The sequence below is a fragment of the Herpailurus yagouaroundi genome, unplaced genomic scaffold (genome assembly GCF_014898765.1).
Source record: "Herpailurus yagouaroundi ecotype Mexico unplaced genomic scaffold, PumYag 217, whole genome shotgun sequence".
In the NCBI taxonomy this organism is placed as follows: Eukaryota; Metazoa; Chordata; class Mammalia; order Carnivora; family Felidae; genus Herpailurus; species Herpailurus yagouaroundi.
Window position 1 is genome coordinate 513,481 of NW_024412448.1, and position 19,318 is coordinate 532,798.

General features: G+C 43.6%; 2 protein-coding genes across 2 annotated transcripts in view; one reads left to right on the forward strand and one right to left on the reverse strand.

Annotated features, from left to right (window-relative positions):
• Positions 1-460, reverse strand: part of SUMO2 (small ubiquitin like modifier 2) — an 11,391-nt gene extending 10,931 nt beyond the window's left edge. Inside the window, exon 1 of the mRNA XM_040456380.1 lies at positions 299-460. Coding sequence (XP_040312314.1) covers positions 299-319 — 21 coding nt within the window. The 5' untranslated portion in view covers positions 320-460. The remainder of the gene's footprint in view (positions 1-298) is intronic.
• A 13,963-nt stretch (positions 461-14,423) lies between these two features.
• The window catches only part of NUP85 (nucleoporin 85), a 36,364-nt gene continuing 31,469 nt past the window's right edge, over positions 14,424-19,318 (forward strand). The window contains exons 1-2 of the mRNA XM_040456384.1: positions 14,424-14,557; positions 18,347-18,440. Of these exons, the coding sequence (XP_040312318.1) occupies positions 14,525-14,557; positions 18,347-18,440 (127 nt within the window). The 5' untranslated portion in view covers positions 14,424-14,524. The remainder of the gene's footprint in view (positions 14,558-18,346; positions 18,441-19,318) is intronic.

A 19,318-nucleotide genomic window follows, 5' to 3' on the forward strand; every position in this document is an offset into this window, starting at 1 on the left:
ATGAGCCCCGCTCGCGGCCGGTGGGCCCGCGGGCGTCCGCGATCCGCCCGCCCAACTCGCGCCCGGCGCGCACTCCGAGGCGGCCGGGGGCGGGGGAGGGCGGCGGGGCCTCCTCCGGCGCGGGAGGGAGGAAGAGGGGAGGGAGGAAAATGGCGCGGAGCGCCCGGGCCTGAGCCGCGGCCAGCCCCGTGGGGGGCCCAGGAAGGCGCGGGGAGCCCGTGGCGGGCTCGGGCCGGACCCTAGCCCGCGCCGTGACCCCGACCGCGCGGCGAGGCGAGGAGGCCGGCGCCGAGCTCACCTTGGGCTTTTCGTCGGCCATGGCGAGCGCCGGAGTCTCCTCAGCTGCCGCTTCACAAAAGAGGTACCAGGTCCGCACCGAACGAGCACACAAGCAGCACCAGGAGCGGCAGAAGAAGGAGGCGGCAGCGGTGGAGGAGGGAGAGGGCGCGCGCACGTCGTGCGCTCCCTCCCCCCACCCTGCGTGCGCGAGCACGAGCCGCCGGGGCTTCCCATTGGTTGCCAGCTCGCGGGAGCGCGCAACGCTTACATAACCACCCCCACCCCCCGCCTCGCACCGCCCCGGCCTGGGCCCGGCGCCCGCCAGGCCGGCGGGAAGAGGCGCGGACACGCGCACCCGGCCCGCCGCGGGGGCGCGCCTGGCTCTGGGCGGGGCTGTATTGTCCTCCTTCTGTGGTGGAGCTTAATCAAAATGGCTTCCAGCTGGTCCTCGGTGGGGACAAGGAGGCTTGAGGCCTAGACGTGAGACTCAGGCCGGGGAAGGCAGACTGACTAGAGGAGAAAGGGGGAGCCTAAGTCAAAGCCCTGGCATGAGGTTCTGGAAAAAACCCTCTTGTTTAGTGGCCTAAATGCAGCTTTCCACACGGTTGTGGGAACATCATACTTACTCAGCCTCTCATCCTTTGAATTTTAAAGCTTCAGCCTCAGCCCGCTTCCCACCAGTCTCCTGCCTCAGTGCGGTGCCTACTTGTGTCTTGCTGGTAAACCCGTACTTCGCTAGCTGAGGAAAGATGTTCACCTTACAAACCCCTTATTCATGGCCTGGCTCCCAGCCTCCAAGAGGAAACAGGATCCGTCCGAGAACTACCCCATATCGAGCTTCCAAACCAATCAGTCAAGTTAAAAAAGAAGTAGGTCCCTCCTGTCTTAAGAACAAACAATCCAGACTCCAGTGCAGTGGATACCTCCCGCTCCTCTAGGTAGGCTTTATTGATTATTTCCTTGGTCCCTATGCTTTCTTCCGTTCCTCCCTTAGCATAGAAAAAGACTCTCCCTCGATTCTATTTCCTTCTTAAGTTACCACCAAATCTCGCTCCATTCTTGGCCAAACATCTTGAAAAACTGTCCATGCCAGCTGCCTCCACTCCCTCACCTCCCACTCACTCCTCAATCCACAGCAATCTGGTGCTGTCCCCGGAGCTCCACTGAAACTGCTCTCTGCAAGGTCACCACAGACTTATGTGCTGAATCCAGTGTGCTTCCCAGTTTCTCACCCCTCTGAATTCCCTCCCTGTGACTTTGGGCTGTTGACTCTAGCCTGTCCTTGATCCCACTGCCATTTTTTGTTTCCTCCTCAGACCTTCCCTTAAATGTTCCTTGCATCGTGCTTTAGATCCTTTTATCATTCCGTTGTCTCTCCTGGGATGATTTCACCTACTTCTATTACCATTGATTAGCTAATGATTCTCAAATAATGTGTTTCTAACCTAGATCTTGTTCTCAGCTTCCAAGCTATGAATCCAATTGACCTCTGAACATCTCCACTTGGATGTCCCAGAGGCACCTCAAACTCAGCAAATCTCAATTAAAATTCCCCACTTCACCTTCCCTCTTTGAGTTCTTAGTTCACTGAATGGCACACCAATACAACTGTTGTTCCTCCAAGCCAGAAAGCCAGGGAGCATCCTTGACTCCTGGCTCTTCTTCTCCCCGGCCCCTCCCCCTGCAATGGATCTCTGAGTCTTGTCGATTCCATTTGCCAAATATCTAGCAAAGGTGGCTACTTCTCTTTAACCTATGTCTGGTCTCTGGGCTAGTCTACATTTGCTGGGCTTCCAGCTGATCCTCTGTGGGGAAGAAGAAGCTTAAGGCCCTACTAGACGTAAGACAGGCCAAGGAAGGCAGATTGATCAGGGGAAGCAGGGGAAGCCCAAATTCAAATCAGCTTACGCCAAGGCTACTGCGATAGCCTCTTGTTTTTTTGCTGTTGTTACAGTAAGGTATGTCCCTCTTGAGTCTGAATATGTGAATGGATCAGAATCACCTAGAGTACTGTTTTTTGTTTGTTGGTATTTTTGTTTTTAAGTAGGCTTCATGTCCAGTGCAGAACCCAATGCATGGCTTGAGGTCGCGACCCTGAGATCAAGACCTGAGCTGAGATCAAGAGTTGGACGCTTAACTGACTGAACCACCCAGGTGCCCGTTTTTTGTTTTTTGTTTTGTTTTGTTTTAAGCAAGCTCTATGCCCAACGTGGGGCTTGAACTCATGTGCCTGAGATCAAGAGTTGCATGCTCTCTACCAACTGAACCAGCCGGGTGCCCCTAGGGTACTGGTTTAATGCATTTTCTCGGAAAAATAAAATAAAATAAATGCATATTCTCAGGCAGTGTAGCTCTGGAACCACCCCCCCCCCTTTTTTTTTGACAAGCTTCCCTGGTGATTCTTCACACACTGACCTGAGAACCACAAGCCATTCTAAAATAAAAACAAAATAAAAGAAGTTTCTGCCACTCCTTGGTTCAGTGGCAATCCTCTGCCTTATGGTGTAAAGTCCAAAAGTCTTATAAGACCTACAAAGCCCTTTGAAAGCTAATCCATGCTGACCATTCTAGCTTTCTCATCATTTCCTCCTGGAAAGTCTCTGCTTCGGTCATATTGAATTACCCAGGGTTCCTAAATGTGCGCTCTCTACCATCTCTAATACCACTGTAGGTATTCAAAGACTCACTGAATGAGTAAATATATTAAAGCTATCACTATGTGTAGGGTCCTATGCTAGGCATTGGGAAAAGTCCCTCACTGAAATAACTTATAATCAATCGGGGGGTGGGGGTGGGGGGGAGTTGGTGGTGGGTAGGAGATACACAAGAAGTGAAAGGGGAAGAGAATCAACTGCTGTGTGTTAGGCACTGAGGGGGACTTTAATAATATTAGCTAATTTTCTCCTTACACACAGTTACAAAAAAGGTGTGGTATTTATTTGCTACTGAGGGTCAAAGAGTTAGGTAACTTGCCCAATATCAGACAGTTGGCAAGTAGCGTTGATTGAGCTTCTATGGTATGCTTGGGAAAGAACATGCTGAGTGTTATGCCAAGTACTATAGAGGAAGAAAGAGAGATGCTATCCTTGGTCTGCTGAACCCAGGTCTTCTGTTGCCATTACATACCTTCCCAACCTTGTAAAACTGCAGAACCATCAAAGAGGAATAGGTCATGTTAAACTTACCCTTATTAATATATGAGGGCCTCCAATAATCAAATGACTGTTTAGTCCTTAGCTTTTGGGCGACAGGAGTATCTTACCATATCCTTCTTTTCCAAAGTTACGCTAAATTACAAAATCACCTTCAGGCAAAGGAGGAGCTCCTTTAAAAAGTAGTTAAGCATATTCAAATGTGTGAGCAATATATATTCCAATGGCAGACTGGGATTGTGTGAGCTGAACCTAGGGGATCTACTGAAGTTATATACTGAGAATCTCTTTCCAATTTCCAAGGCGGGGGGTGGGGGGAAGGAATGTGAAAAGATAGAAATTTCCCAAAATAAAGTTTCTCCCTTCATCATGTTTATAGGGGTGGGAAGGAGATGGCTGTGCACTGGAAAAGGGTGCTTTAGAATAAGAAAGTAGAAGGGGTAGTAAATACAGAAAAGAAGAGCAATGGCAGATGTTAATGGAGTGATTATAACCTAGGGATTCTGTGCTAAGTTCTAGATCTTCAGGAAACCTCTATTATTATTATTATCCCCATTTTACAGATGAAGAAGAAAATGAGACGTAGAAAGTTTGGGCAACTTGATCACCCAGCTTGAAGTGGTAGAGCCAGAATCCTTTTGAACTTGGGCTTCCTGGCTCAGAGCCCAGTGCATAGTTAATGCAGGACCATATAACAGATCCCTATAGAAGGAAGAGAAAAAAACATGCAGAAAAAAAATCCTGGAGTAGTGCCAGGAGCACCAGTTAAGTTGTTTTGACTTAAATTTTTGTTTGGTTGTGTCCCGGCAGAATAAAATTTCCATGAAAGCAGAGACCTGTGTGCCTTGTTGGCAGTTTTATCCCCAACACCTTGCTTGCTCAGCTCCTGGGTCCTAAAGGATAAGAGAAGAAGAGAGGGAGGAGGAAGCTGTGTGGTGAGTGTTTTCACCATTAGTGGTTGAGTAGGAACTTGGTCAAGAAAGCCCTCTCCAGAAATCGAATTAAACATCAATAATTTGTGTAAGAGGGTAAGAAGAGGGTGACCTCAGGGTCAGCTGCCAAAGAAAAAGCACTATTCCTACAAGGGGTGGGAAAGCAAGAATCACAGAGAGTCTTGTTTGAGCTTTAAGTCTTTGCCAAAAACACCGAGAAACACATCACTGAATTTATAACAGACAACCAAAGTGTGTACTTTATACCATCAAATTTCCTTCACATTCTAACAAAGGTTAGTTGAGTACTTGAGCTATCTCTGTGAACACTGAATGTTTAATGCCTAAATACTGCAGGAAATCTGGAGGCAGAATGGTGATATTATAGAAAACTTCCAGCTTTCTATCTTTGCGTCATAGCAAAGATGGGACTCAAGATAGTGCCAGCAGTCAAAGCCAAGAACCTGCTATATTACACTTTAAATGTGTCAGCTGGGGTATAACTGTAGGGAAATATTGTCCCACTTCATAATACCATACATCACTGTTTAGTAATGTACATATTACACAAACATAACTTAGAGGATGGCCCTATAAGCTTTTTGAGGGCACGTATCACTGCTGTTCAACTTTGTAATCTCAGCAAGTAACAAAGTCCTGATAGCCAGGGATCAATAAATATTTACTGACTTATTGATGCAATAGTAACGTAATACTTGTCATGAGAACACCAAAAATGCCTAAATTGGGCTTCCTGAATGCAGCTTCTACACTGGAATTTCCTCTAATCCCATTAACACTCCAGTTCTACTTCTCTGTCCGTTACTGGATTCAAGCAGGGTCCAGTGACTTGAGGCTGTTTGTTTCATAAAATGAACAGAAGCAAGTTGAACAAAGCTTGTATTTCACAGTCATGCCAAATATAGATAATTTGTGTACCCTTCAAGCTCCTGTTTGTGATTGATCACTCTCAGCCTGAGGTGGAGAAGGTAACTGGAAGCTGGAAGGATGGTTCTCAAAGGGTGGTCCCCTGGGCGACAATTACCTTCACTAGTGAATTTGGTAGAAATGCAAATACCTAGGGCCCACCCTAGACCTACTGAATTAGAAGCTCTGGAGATACAGCCCAGGAGTCAGTGGTTTAACAAGCTCTCTAGATAATTCTGAAGTTTGCTGAAGTTTGCTGAAGCTGTGGTTGAGAGCCACAGAGTCAGAGCAACTTACACTCCGCCAATATTAAATTTGTCACATTCGTAATTTTATTTCTCAACTTGAAGTCTTATGTGGCCTGATCAACATTACTAGGGCTAGAAAGCAGGTGTTTTCATAAATATAGCCTTATTCATGTATTTGAATATACACAGTATATGTATACATGTATGTATTTAAAAGATTTTAAAAAAATTTTTAAGTTGATTTATTTATTTTGAGATAGAGACAGAGAAAGAGAGAATGAGCCAGAGGGAGAGACAGGAATGCCAAGCAGGCTCTGCACTGACAGTGCAGAGCCCAATGCAGGGCTCGAACTCACAGACCCATGAGATTATGACCTGAACTGAAATCAAGAGTCAGATGTTCAACCAACTGAGCCACCCAGATGCCCCTTAAGATTTTATCTCTATTTTTAAATTTTTAATTTTATTTCATTTTTAATTATTATTTTTTCTTTTTTTGTAATTTAACTTTATTTTTTATTTTTTTAAATTTACATCCAAATTAGTTAGTATATATTGAAGCAATGATTTCAGGAGTAGATTCCTTAATGCCCCTTACCCATTTAGCCCCTCCCCCCTCCCACAACCCCTCCAGCAACCCTCAGTTTGTTCTCCATATTTATGAGTCTCTTTTGTTTTGTCCCTCTCCCTGTTTTTATATTATTTTTGTTTCCCTTCCCTTATGTTCATCTGTTTTGTCTCTTAAAGTCCTCATATGAGTGAAGTCATATGATTTTTGTCTTTCTCTGACTAATTTCACTTAGCATAATACCCTCCAGTTCCATCCATGTAGTTGCAAATGGCAAGATTTCATTCTTTTTGATTGCCGAGTAATACTCCATTGTGTGTGTGTGTGTGTGTGTGTGTGTGTGTGTATACATACATACACATATATACATATACATACACACACACACACACACACACACACACACACACACACACACCACATTTTCTTTATCCATTCATCCATCTATGGACATTTGGGCTCTTTCCATACTTTGGCTATTGTTGTAATTATTATTTTTTTAATGTTTATTTATTTTTCAGAGACAGACAGAATGTGAGCAGGGGAGGGGTAGAGAGAGAGGGAGACACAATTCAAAGCAGCTCCAGGCTCCGAGCTGTCAGCCCAGAGCCCAATGTGGGGCTAGAACTCACAAACTGTAAGATCATGACCTGAGCCAAAGTCAGATGCTTAACTGACTGAGCCACTCCGGCGCCCCTATTTTTATTTTTTAAATGTTTATTTATCTTGAGAGAGAGAGAACAAGCAGGGGAGGGGCAGAGAGAGACGGAGACAGAGAATCCCAAGCAAGGTCTGCACTGTCATCGCAGAGCCTGACACAGGGCTCAATCCCACAAACCATGAGATCATGACCTGAGCTGAAATCAAGAGTCAAATGCTTAGGGGCACCTGGGTGGCTAGGTCTGTAAGCATCTGACTTTGGCTCAGGTCATGATCTCACCGTTTATGAGTTCGAGCCCCACGTCAGGCTCTGTGCTGACAGCTGAGAGCCTGGAGTCTGCTTCAGATTCTGTATCTCCCTCTCTTTCTGCCCCTCTCCCACCTGTGCTTTCTCTCTCTCTCAAAAATAAATAAACATTAAAAGAATTAAAACAAGAGTCAAGTGCTTAACCAAATGAGCCACCCTGGTGCCTCAGGATTTTATTTTTAAATAATCTCTACATCCAACATGGGTCTCGAACTCATGACCCTGAGTTAAAGAGTCATGTGTTCCACTGACTGAGCCAGCCAGGACCCCTCTTTGCTAGTCTTTTTGTTTTCCTACATAAATATTGATACTTTTAATTTTTTACAAAATTTTCCTGAGTTTTAGCTTAAAAAATTTTTGCTACAGTTACCTTTTAGTGATTGCATAAGCTTTTTAATACTGTGAGACATTTAAATTACTTCCTTTTGGGGGGGTCATTATTCAAAATGTACTTCTTGATTATTTCCTGGAATTACAATTATGGGTACAAAAAACGTGAACATTTTAAAAATTCTTGACTTTTCCATGTTTTTCATAGTTCTTTGAAATAGCTGAATAATCCCATTGCTATTATATTTTCTTAGCCATTCCTCTATGTGTGAACATATATACCAGTAATTCTTTGTTTTTAAAATTGTATTTATTTAAGTAATATCTACTCCCAACGAGGGGCTCAAACTCACAACCACAAGATGAAGAGTCGCATGCTCTTCCAATTGAGCCAGCCAGGCACCTCTATGACAGCAACCCTTAACAGAGGTGATTTTGTCTCCTAGGGGACATTGGGAATATAATATCTAGAGACATTTTCGGTCTTCACAATGGATGAGGGCTGTTATTGGCATCTAGTGGGTAGAAGCTGGGGATTCTGCTAAACATCCAGCAATGCAGAAGACAGCTCTCACAACATAGATTTTGTGGCCCAAAATGTCAATAGCCTGGAGCTCGAGAAATCTTTGTTTTTGCATTATATATAGCACATACCAAAATTCATATACCTCTTTTGTTTTGGAATTATTTGAAATCAATTTTCAAGAGAGGACTTGCAGGGTCAAAGTGCATAAATATTGATAGGTCTCTTGATAATAGATGTCTACCTTGTTTTCCAAAATAGTTATGTCTCTTGAAATGATTATGTATTTCTTTCTCTTCAGGCTAGGGAGCATTATATGCCTCCACTTAGTACTTTACTACCTAGGTCACATCTCTAGCACAATTCTGGCTTGATCTGAGAATGATTCTTAGTTTGACTTTGGAGTGACTGAAAGTGATTTCTGGTTTGACTGTTGTGCAATATATATGTTTTGTTTTAGGAGGTTTTAATTTAATTCCAGAAATATTTTTATTTATTTATTTACTTACTTATTTGAGAGAGAGAGAGAGAGAGAGAGAGAGAGAGAGCACATGTGAACACAGGGGAGAGGCAGAGAGAGAGAGAGGAAGAGAGAGAAAATCTTTTTTAATTTTTTTTGTTTTGTTTATTTATTTTTGACAGAGACAGAGACAGAATGCGAGTGGGTTAGGGGCAGAGAGAGAGGGAGACACAGAAGCAGAAGCAGGCTCCAGGCTCTTAGCTGTCAGTACAGAGCCTGACGCAGGGCTTGAACTCACGAGCTGTGAGATCATGACCTGAGCCGAAGTCGGACGCTCAACTGACTGAGTCACCCAGGTGCCCCAAATCTTTTTTTTTTAATGTTTATTTATTTTTGAGACAGAGAGAGACAGGACATGAGCGGAGGAGGGGGAGAGAGAGAGGGAGACTCAGAATCTGAAGCAGGCTCCAGGCTCTGAGCTGTCGGCACAGAACCTGATGCGGGGCTTGAACTGACGAGCTGTGAGATCATGACCTGAGTCAAAGTCGGACGCTCAACCAACTGAACCATCCAGGTGCCCTGAGAGAGAAAATCTGAAGCAGGCTTCATATTCAGCATGGAGCCCAATGCAGGGCTTGATCTTATGACCATGAGATCATGACCTGAGTCAAAACCAAGAGGCAAACACTTAACAGACTGAGCCACCCAGGCACCCCTGATTCCAGAAATATTTTACTATCTTTCTCAGGTTCTGATATACCTCAGGTTGAAGTGTCTCTTGCATATTTCAAGACTCTTCAGAATAGATACAGGAATTCTAGAGTTCAACCAACCAATATAGGGAGAGGAAGAGCCTATGGAGAGCAAAGAAGACAAAAAGATTTGCATGCTGATTATTTAATTTGTTTTTCCAAAAGTACTCCTTTGGGATTATATGTAAGAAAAGGAGGATACATAAACTGTGTAACTGAAACCTCATTCTTGGAAGTATACTGAGAAGGATTAGAAGGAAGAAAAAGGTCCATACATACAATAATAATAGCTCCATTGGCTGTAGTTTTCTTAGGGGGGAAAAAAAGTAGGGGCACCTGGGTGGCACAGTCAGTCAAATGTCCAACTCTTGTTTTGGCTCAGGTCATGATCTCAGGATTTGTGAAATTGAGCCCCACTCTGTGCTAACAGTGTGGAGCCTGCTTGGGACTCTCGCTCTCCCTCTCTCTCTCTGTCCCTCCCCCCCCAATAAATAAATAAACATTTTTTTAAAAAGTGGTTTTGGGGCACCTGGGTGGCTCCGTCGGTTAAGTGTCCGACTTCGGCTCAGGTCATGATCTCACGGTCCATGAGTTCAAGCCCTGCGTCGGGCTCTGTGCTGACAGCTCGGAGCCTGGAGCCTGTTTCAGATTCTGTGTCTCCCTCTCTCTTTGACCCTCCCCTGTTCATTCTCTGTCTCTCTCTGTCTCAAAAATAAATAAACGTTAAAAAAAAAATAAAAAAAAAAAACAAAGTGGTTTTGAATGATCGTGTAAAGTTGCTGGTGCATAGTGCACTTAGACTAAAAAATGTTTCCAATACTTTTTCCCCGTATTATCTAGCTCTAGGTCAGACAATTTCACTACTTTTATTATCTTCAAATGACAGCCTTTATTTTTGAGATTTATTTTTATTTTTATTTTTAAGTAATCTCTACATCCAACATGGGGCTTGAACTTACAACTCTGAGGTCAAGAGTTGCATGCTCTACTGAGTGAGCCAGCCAGGTGCCCTTTCAAGTGACAGTCTTAAAATATCAAGAAACTGTAGTACTAAAATTCTCTAAGGTCTTTTGTCATTCAAATTATTTTTTTCCTCAGATCTCCTTTTGAAAGGGTTGATTTCCTTTTTGATCTTTCATCCTATTATTTTTTTTTTCTTCTGCTAATCCTGTTCCCCAGAATAATTTTCTCTGAAAGAAATTAGGCATCTGTGTTGGGTTTTGTGCTGACAGCTCAGAGCCTGGAGCCTGCTTTGGATTCTGTATCTCCCTCTCTCTCTGCCTCTCTGTTGCTTGTGCTCTCTCTCTCTCTCAAAAATAAACATTAAAAAAAAAATGGGGGCACCTGGGTGGTTCAATTAGTTGAGGGTCCGACTTTGGCTCAGGTCATGATCTTGCAGTTTGTGGGTTTGAACTCCACATCGGGCTCTGTGCTGACAGCTCAGAGCCTGGAGCCTGCTTTGGATTCTGTGTCTCCCTGTCTCTCTGCCCCTCCCCAGCTTGTGCTCTGTCCCTCTCTCTCTCTCTGAAAATTAAACATTTTTTAAAAATTAAAAAAAGAAGGAAATTAGGCATGTTTTCAGTTAAAAACTGATCTGCTACTGAATGTTTAATTTTAAACATTACAATGTTTTTAATATTTATTTTTGAGAGAGAGAGAGAGAGAGAGAGAGGCAGGCAGAGACATGGGGGGACAAAGGATGCAAAGAGGGCTCTGTGCTGACAGCAGAGAGTCTGATGCAGGGCTCGAACCCAGGAACTGTGAAATCATGACCTGAGCTGAAGTTGGATGCTTAACTGACTAAGTCACCCAGATACCCCAAGTTTAAAAAAAAAATAAATGTTTTATTTATTAAAATTTTTTAAAGTTTATTTATTTTGGATGAGAGAGAGAGAGAGAGAGAGAGAGAGAGAGAGAGAGCGCGCGCAGGGGAGGGGCAGAGAGAGGTAGAAAGAGAATCCCAAGCAGGCTCTGCACTGATACAGTGCGTGAAATCACAAACCGTGAGATCATGAGCTGAGTTGAAATCAAGAGTTGGGTACTAAACCGACTGAGCCACCCAGGTGCCCCACGATTTTTATTTTTAAGTATTTCTATAACCCAGCATGGGGCTCAAACTTACAACCCCTAGATCAAGAGTCACATGCTCCCATGACTGAGACAGCCATGCACCCCCATTTTTAATTTTTTAAAAAACTTTGTTTTAGGGGCACCTGGGTGGCTCATTCAATTAAGCGACTCAGGTCATGATCTCACAGTTCATGGGATTGAGCCCTGCGTCCAGCTATGTGCTGACAGTGGAGAGCCTGATTGGGATTTGATTCTCTTCCTCTCTGTCTCTACCCCTGCTCCACATGTGTTCTCTCTCTTTCTCTCTGTCAAAATAAATAAACATTAAACAAGATTTTATTTTTCTTACTCTTCTTCTAGAGAGAGAGCACGCCCATATGCATGCATGAGAGTAGGAGAGGGTCAGAAGAAGAGGGAGAGGGAGAGAGAGAGAGAGAGAGAGAGAGAGAAAATCCCAAGCAGGCTTCATGCCCAGCATGGAGCCCAATGGGACTTGATCCCACAACTGTGAGATTGTGACCTCAGCCCAAATTAAGAGTTGGACCCTTAACCAACTGAGCCACCCAGGCACCTCTAAAATATTTTATTTATTTATTTATTTAAAAATATTTATTTATTTTTAATGTTTATTTATTTTGAGAGAGGTAGAGAGACAGAGTGCAAACGTGAAAGGGGCAGAGAGAGAGGGAGAGGGAGACACAGAATTTGAAGCATGCTGCAGGCTCTGAGCTGTCAGCACAGAGTCCGACGCGGGGTTCAAACTCACGAACTGTGAGATCATGACCTGAGCTGAAGTCCAGTGCTTAACTTACTGAGCCACCCAGGCACCCCTAAAAGGTTTATTTGTTTTTGAGAGACAGAGAGAGAGAGAGAGAGAGACAGAGAGAGAGAGAAAATGTGAGTGGAGGAGGGGCAGAGAGAGAGAGAGAGAGAGAGAGAGAGAGAGAGACACACACACACAGGATTTAAAGCTGGCTCCAGGCTCTGAGCTGTCAGCACAGAGCCCAACACAGGGCTCGAACTCACAAACTGTGAGATCATGATCTGAGGCTAAGTTGGACACTCAACCAACTGAGCCACCCAGGTGCCCCAGGAGATTTTATTTTTAAGTAATCTCTACACTCAATGTGATCAAGAGTCGCATGCTCTCCTGAGTCAGCCAGGCAACCCCCGAGTGTTTATTTTACACTCAGAAAATATCAGCAGCCTCTTTTTACTCCCTGGAAAATGGACATGAATGCATTCCTCATACTTCATAGTCATACCACTGGTATTAGAAACACCTCAGATGATTACCACTTCACACCTGTCAGAATGGCTAACATTAACAACTCAAGCAACAACAGATGTTGGCGAGGATGCGGAGAAAGAGGGACTCTTTTGCACTGCTGGTGGAAATGCAAGCTGGTGCAGCCACTCTGGAAAACAGTATGGAGGTTCCTCAAAAAATTAAAAATAGAACTACCCTATGATCCACCAATTGCATTGCTAGGTATTTATCCAAAGGATACAGGTGTGCTGTTTCAACGGGGAACATGCATCCCAATGTTTATAGCAGCACTATCAACAATAGCCAAAGCTTGGACGGAGCCCAAATGCCCATCAACAGATGAATGGATAAAGAAGATGTGGTATATATATACAATGGAATATTAGTCGGCAATCAAAAATAATGAAATCTTGCCATTTACGACAACGTGGATGGAACTAGAGTGTATTGTGCTAAGTGAAATTAGAGAAAGACAAATATATGACTTCATTCATATGTGGAATTTAAGATACAAAACAGATGAACAGAAGGGAAGTAAAAATGCTATAAAAACAGGGAGGGAGACAAAACATAAGAGACTCTTAAATATAGAGAACTGAGGGTTGCTGGAAGGGTTGTGGGTGGGGGAATGGGCTAAATGGGCAGGTGGCATTAAGGAAGACACTTGGGATTAGCACTGGGGTTTATATGTAGGGGATGAATCACTGGATTCTACTCCTTAAATCATTATTGCACCATATGCTAACTAACTTGGATGTAAATTAAAATAATAATAATCAAAAAAAGAAAAAAAAAACAGATCAGTGAAACTGAAACATTTGGAACATGTAGGAAGACATAGTTGGTAGGACAGTGTGGAATTTTTTGCAAAACTACATTAAATTTCATCCTCTGGATGGATGGCTGTCTTCAGAGACAAGGATCTGGATGAAATTTTGATAGCCCCGAGATTTTTCTTCCTTGCCCAACAGTATCTCAAAAGAACAAACTATTGGGGAGACGGGATTTTCCTAACCGCTCCGTCGTTTTTTTGTTTTTTTTTTTGTTTTGTTTTGTTTTGTTTTTTAAACCAATTCAGACAGGCCGTTCAGCACCTCAGGGAAAGGAGCATCTTGAAATTATGTCTTGTTTTCAGATCAAATTTCTTTTCTAAATAAAAGCAACTACTACATTTCCAGGCAGAATCTCCTACGACTTATCTTTAAATTTCCAATTATCTTCAATTTGCTCAAAAAGTTTATTTGGAAATTTAGAAGCATTCCTATTTTCTTCCCTGTACGTGTATGTACTTGTGAATATGACATTTACAACAAACGACTCCTTTAAATTATTGGAGCACTTTTGAGTTTTCCATAACAAATTCTGGGATTCCCTGATTTGAGTGTCCCTTCCTGCTTTTCCATGGTGAGATAACAAACCAGTATTTGTATTTAATTAAGCAAGCCCAGCTGTCTCCATTTCACAGTTGTTTCCAGCTGCAACAATTCTGTCCACGTGCCTTTTGAGCATTTCGGGGTGGGAGTGGTGGCGACCGCCTTCGTATACAGCCCAGAGGCCCGACGGGGCTTGGACAGAGAAGCAGTTGCGACTTGCAGACCCACAAGGGAGAGAATTGCCAGAGTCTGGAAACACCGCGCGCTCGCTCGCTGGCTCCCAGACCAGGCCCTGCACTGGCCCCAGCCCGCGCACGCGCAGCCGCACTGCCGCTGCTCCCGCCGTCTCGGGGGGCCTTTTCCCTGCCCGGCGCGGGGCTGTCCGCGGCGGCGCCTGACCCGGCTGGAAGATAACTGGGTTGACAGGCTGCCCTTGCCCTGTTTTCCCTGACGTGTTGTCGCCGGCAAGGAAGGGACGACACGTTTAGAGTGTGGCAGAAGGAGGATCGTGGCGGAGAGGAGAGGCCCCTACGTGGGGGGTGGGGGTTTGGGGCCTGCAGGCAGCGCAGGAGGCGCTCGGGAGGGGTCCTCTCTCGCAGCCGGTGGTGAGCGGGAGGCCTGAGCTGGGAGCTTTAGCGGCTGTGGAAATTCTTGGTGGCTGAAGCGGAGCGCTATGGAGGAACTCGACGGCGAGCCGACGGTCACTGTAAGGGCGCCTGCAAAAGTGTTGCCTTCGCTGTCCGAGGAGTGTGTCTGCTTCGTCACTGCAGGCTCCCTCGAGGCTCCTTTCCCCTTCCCTCAGCTCATTTGCCACAGTTCGGAGGTCCCATTAGCAAGGTGCTTGTGTTTGGGTCGTGGTGTTCGCTAGGTGTCTACTCTTTTGTGTACTCAGAAATGCCTGGCTCGGAGGCCTCACTCCATCCCTCACCCTGTCTTGTCTTCCTCGCCTTCCCATCCCATTTTTGCCTAGCTTCTCCCGTTGGGCTAGTGCTCTAGTGAGCGGGCTCGGACCATGTAGAGCAGTTGGGGCTTTTTTTCGTCCGCAGAGCTCAGCTTCACATCGCGACACCGTGAGCTTGACTTCTGCTTCGTGTGCCGTCCTGGCCTGAGGTTTGCTGAAAGTATATATTCTCCCCGGAGGCTTCTTGTCTTTATTGCTGTCTGCTCCCACTTCTGTCTGGACTTTGACGAGAGCATATGTCGAATGTGAATGATCTATGATGTCCATAAAGAGATTCATGGGTTTTAGGTCGCAGACACCTACCGTTCCCCCTGCTTGGGATCCTCTCTTTTTCTCTATTAGGTTTCTCTCCTCGTTTTTCAAATGCAAGAACCTGCATCCTCTTTCTCAGGAAAGCCTTCCCTTCCCTCCCTGGCTAGGTAAAATATGTTTGTCCATCATTGGCTTGTTCTGCCCCTGTTAGCTGTTGGCAAGCTATAAGCTTCACTAAACTGCAGGTTGCCTGATCTTGTATCTTTGCTTTTTAGAAAGTCGAAATGTGCCTCCAGTTTTGAGCTAAAGCCATCAGATTGCAAAGCAGTGTCTGAGAAAACCGAAAATTAAAGATGGGGGTCATTTCAAAGCTAACTGGACAAAATGAGACCTGAGATCTTAAATAGCAGTTAACGTGGGTTGTAACTCCAAAAACTTTACTGCTGTAGCGTATTAAAATTTGAAGATCTATATAAAGTACTTGAAATATTTTATATCTATCGGGAGGGACTATGTCAGTGTCTGCAGGAAGAAAAATTAGAATATCAGAGTTGCTGAAACTTCTACTTTTTTTTTCCTCCCCCAGTGGAACTTTTTCTTTCTTCCTTTCTTTCAGCTTTTTTTTTTTAAGTTTATTTATTTATTTTGAGAGAGACAGAGTACAAGTGGGGAGGAGCAGAGAGAGATGGAGACAGAGGATCCGAAGTGGGCTCTATGCTGACTGCAGAGAGCCTGATGCAGGGCTTGAAGTCATGAACCCAACCGTGAGATCATGACCTGAGCTGAAGTCGGATGCTTAACTGACTGAGCTGTCCAGGTGCCCCTGTTTCAACTTTTTTTTTTTTTTTTTAATGTTTATTTAAGTTTGAGAGACAAAGAGCTTCAGTGTGAGTCGGGGAGAGGCAGAGAGCAAGGGAGGCAGAGGATCCAAAACAGGCTTTGCATTGACAGCAGAGAGCCTGATGCGGGGCTCGTGCTTAGAAACCATGAGATCATGACTTGAGCTGGAATCAGATGCTTAACTGATTGAGCTGCTTAGGCGCCTCTTTTCAGTTATTTTAGAGAGAACAAGCAGGGGAGAGGGGAAGAGAGAGAAAGAGAATCTCAAACAGTCTCCACACTCAGTGTGGAACCCGATGTGGGCTCAGTCTCATGACCCCGGGATCATGACCTGAGCCGAAATCAAAAGTTGGATTCTCAACCGACTCAGCCACCCAGGTGTCCCATTTGCTTATCATTAAGGCCTGTGATTCATATTTATTTCATTCATATTTAGCTAAAATAAACTCATTTCTTCAAATACCATTTTTGCACCAGCAACATGTGGGTTCCAGTTGTTCCACATCCTCATCAACTCTTTGTATGGTCAGTCTTTTTATTTATTTGTTTGTTTATTTAAAAATTACATTTATTTTTGAAAGAGAGAGAGAGAGGGACAGAGCAAGAGCTGGGGAGGGGCAGAGAGAAAGGGAGGCACAGAATCCGAAGCAGGCTCAAGGCTCTGAGCTGTCAGCACAGAGCCCAACGTGGGGCTCGGACTCATAAACGATCGATCATGACCTGAGGCGAAGTCGGATGTTTAATTGAGTACCCAGGCGCTCCTGTGTGGTCAATCTTTTTAAATTTTAGCCATTGCCATTCTGGTGGGTATATAGTGGTACCTCATTATTGCTTTGATTTGTATTTCCCTAATGATGACAGATATTGAGCATCTTTTTATATGCTTATATATGAGTCATCTGTATATCTTTGGTGAAGTGGCAGTTAAAATTTTTTGCCCATTTTGTTATTGGGTTATTTTTATTAATGAATTGTAAGAGTTCTTTGTATATTCTAGATATCAAATATGTGTTTTGCAAATATTTTCTCCCAGTCTGTGGCTTGTCTTTCCATTTTCTTAACAGTGTCTTTTGAGGAGCAAAAGTTTAATGTTGACGAAGCCCCAATTTATAAATTGTTTTGTAGTTTGTACTTTTTTGTCCTCTCTTTGCTTACTTTAAGATCAAAAGGTTTTCTACTGTGCTTTTCAAGTTTTACAGATTTTGCTCTACATTTGTTTCTAACTTTTATTTTGTCTATGATGTCAGGTTTATTTTCTGCATGTGGGTACCCATTTGCCTCAGCAGCACTGTGTGTAACGTTTCCCCCTTGCCTTGCTCACTCATCCATTAAGAGTCTACTAAAACATCCTCTGTGTTTTTCTCTGCTTTGGCATTTTTCCACTTTTTTTTTTTTTTTTTTTTTTTTACTGCCTGTTTATTGGACTTCCTCAGTAGACTGCTAGCATTTGGAGGACAGAAACTGTATTACACATTGTATTCCTAGAGCCCAGTACGGAAAAAGGCTTACTAAACATTGCTTGGTTGTTAAATGACTGCATTAGTTCTTCCTAAGAACTGAGTGCATTTGTCTTGATAACAAATTTATCGTCTGCCAAAAATATTTGTGGAGTGCCAATTTTGTGCCACGTTCTCTTCTAGGCAGTGAATGAGAATCCCGGAGTCCTTTGCCCTTGTGAGCTTTTATCTATTTACAGGGAGAGGCAATAACCATGTAGGAGAGTCATTTCAGGCACTGAGAAATGCTGTTGCAGTCAGGTGAGAGTTGATGGTGGCTTGGATTAGACTGGTAGACGTGGTAAGTGGTTGGATTCAGGCTTATTTAAGAGCAGAACAGGATTTACTGATAGATTGGACAAAGGCGGTAAGGGAAAGAGAAGAATCACAAATCAGTCCTAACAATTGGGGAAGGCTTTGCTCCAGTGGGGGGAGAATTGGAGATGAGCATCAAGAGTCCTTTATTGGTTCTTATGTTATGGATATAGCTCTATACCTAGGTTAGGTAACCTATAAAAGTGTGGATTAGGTAGTTGGATGTATGAAGCTGAGACTCAAAGGGATTGGTCTGAGTCAGAAAAATTGAGAGTCCTCATCTAAGAGATGGCACAGAAGCCATGGGATTGGAGGGCTCCTTTTAGTGAGTAACAAACACTTCAATTTCTTTATTTTTTTAAATTCCCTTTTTCTGAACTGTAGATCACTAAATTATCGTATAGTAATTGATTGTTAAGTGGCAGGCTGGGTTGAGGTGCCCGACAAAGCTCACTTGCTTCACTTGCTTATTCGGACTTTAACAGATTAGTTTGATCTCAACCACACTCAGCTGTATACATAGAGTAGCACTTAACTTTCATGAACATTGATTTCTAGGGTTATACTTGCAAATCAGTTGAAAGCAAAGCCTTTAGTAAAAGTAAGTTTCTTTGGCTTTTTTTTTTACTAGTTGATTCCAGGAGTGAATTCCAAGAAGAAGCAAATGTGTTTTGACTGGGGTCCAGGAGAGATGCTGGTGTGTGAAACCTCCTTCAACAAAAAAGGTAGGTTTTGTTTTTTTTTTTTTTCTTCCAGATTATCCATCTTGGCACTTTTGGTGGTTTTCTTCTCTCAGATTTGACTGAGGCAAGAAACAGTTAAACTTATTTTGTACCATTTTCACTTTTGAAACTTTAGCTATTTAAGATTTTCATTAACTTATGAGACCTGGCAGATGTTGAGTCCAGGGGAAGAAAATTAATAATCTTCCAGGTGTTAAAGGTTTCTTTTATTTATTATTATTATTTTTTAATATATTTAAGTAATCTCTACAACATACGTGGGGCTTGAACTCAACCCTGAGATCAGAAGTAGCATGTTCTACCCACTGAGTCAGCCATGCACCCTGAAATGTTTCCTGTGTATTTAAAAACTTCAAGTTTTTTCCCCTTCTTGTCCAGAATCACTAAATTCCCTTTACAGCAGCCCCTTTATTGTGAAACTGCAGATCTATGAAGACTTTGAAGTCCTTACCTTTTATTATTATGAACTTAATCGAATTCTGTAGGCTGTTGATAAAAGCACAAAGGATTTGGAGAGTGAAATGGCTCTTCCTTATTCTCTAAGTTCCATCAGGTTTTGGACATGGATCGATCTTTCTCTCTCTCTCTCTCTCTCTCTCTCTCTTTTTTTTTCCCTCCCAGAGAGCATGAGCCAGGAGGGGCAGAGAGAGAGGGAGACAGAGAATGTCAAGCAGACTCAGCACCACCAGTGCAGAGCCCCATGTGGGGCTTGAACCCACGAACTATGAGATCATGACTTGAGCCAAGATCAGTTCAACACTCAACCAATTGAGCTACCCAGGCACCCTGGATCTTCTCTCTCTCTCTCTCTCTCTCTCTCTCTCTCTTTTTTTTTTTTTGGATATTCTCTTTCTGATATA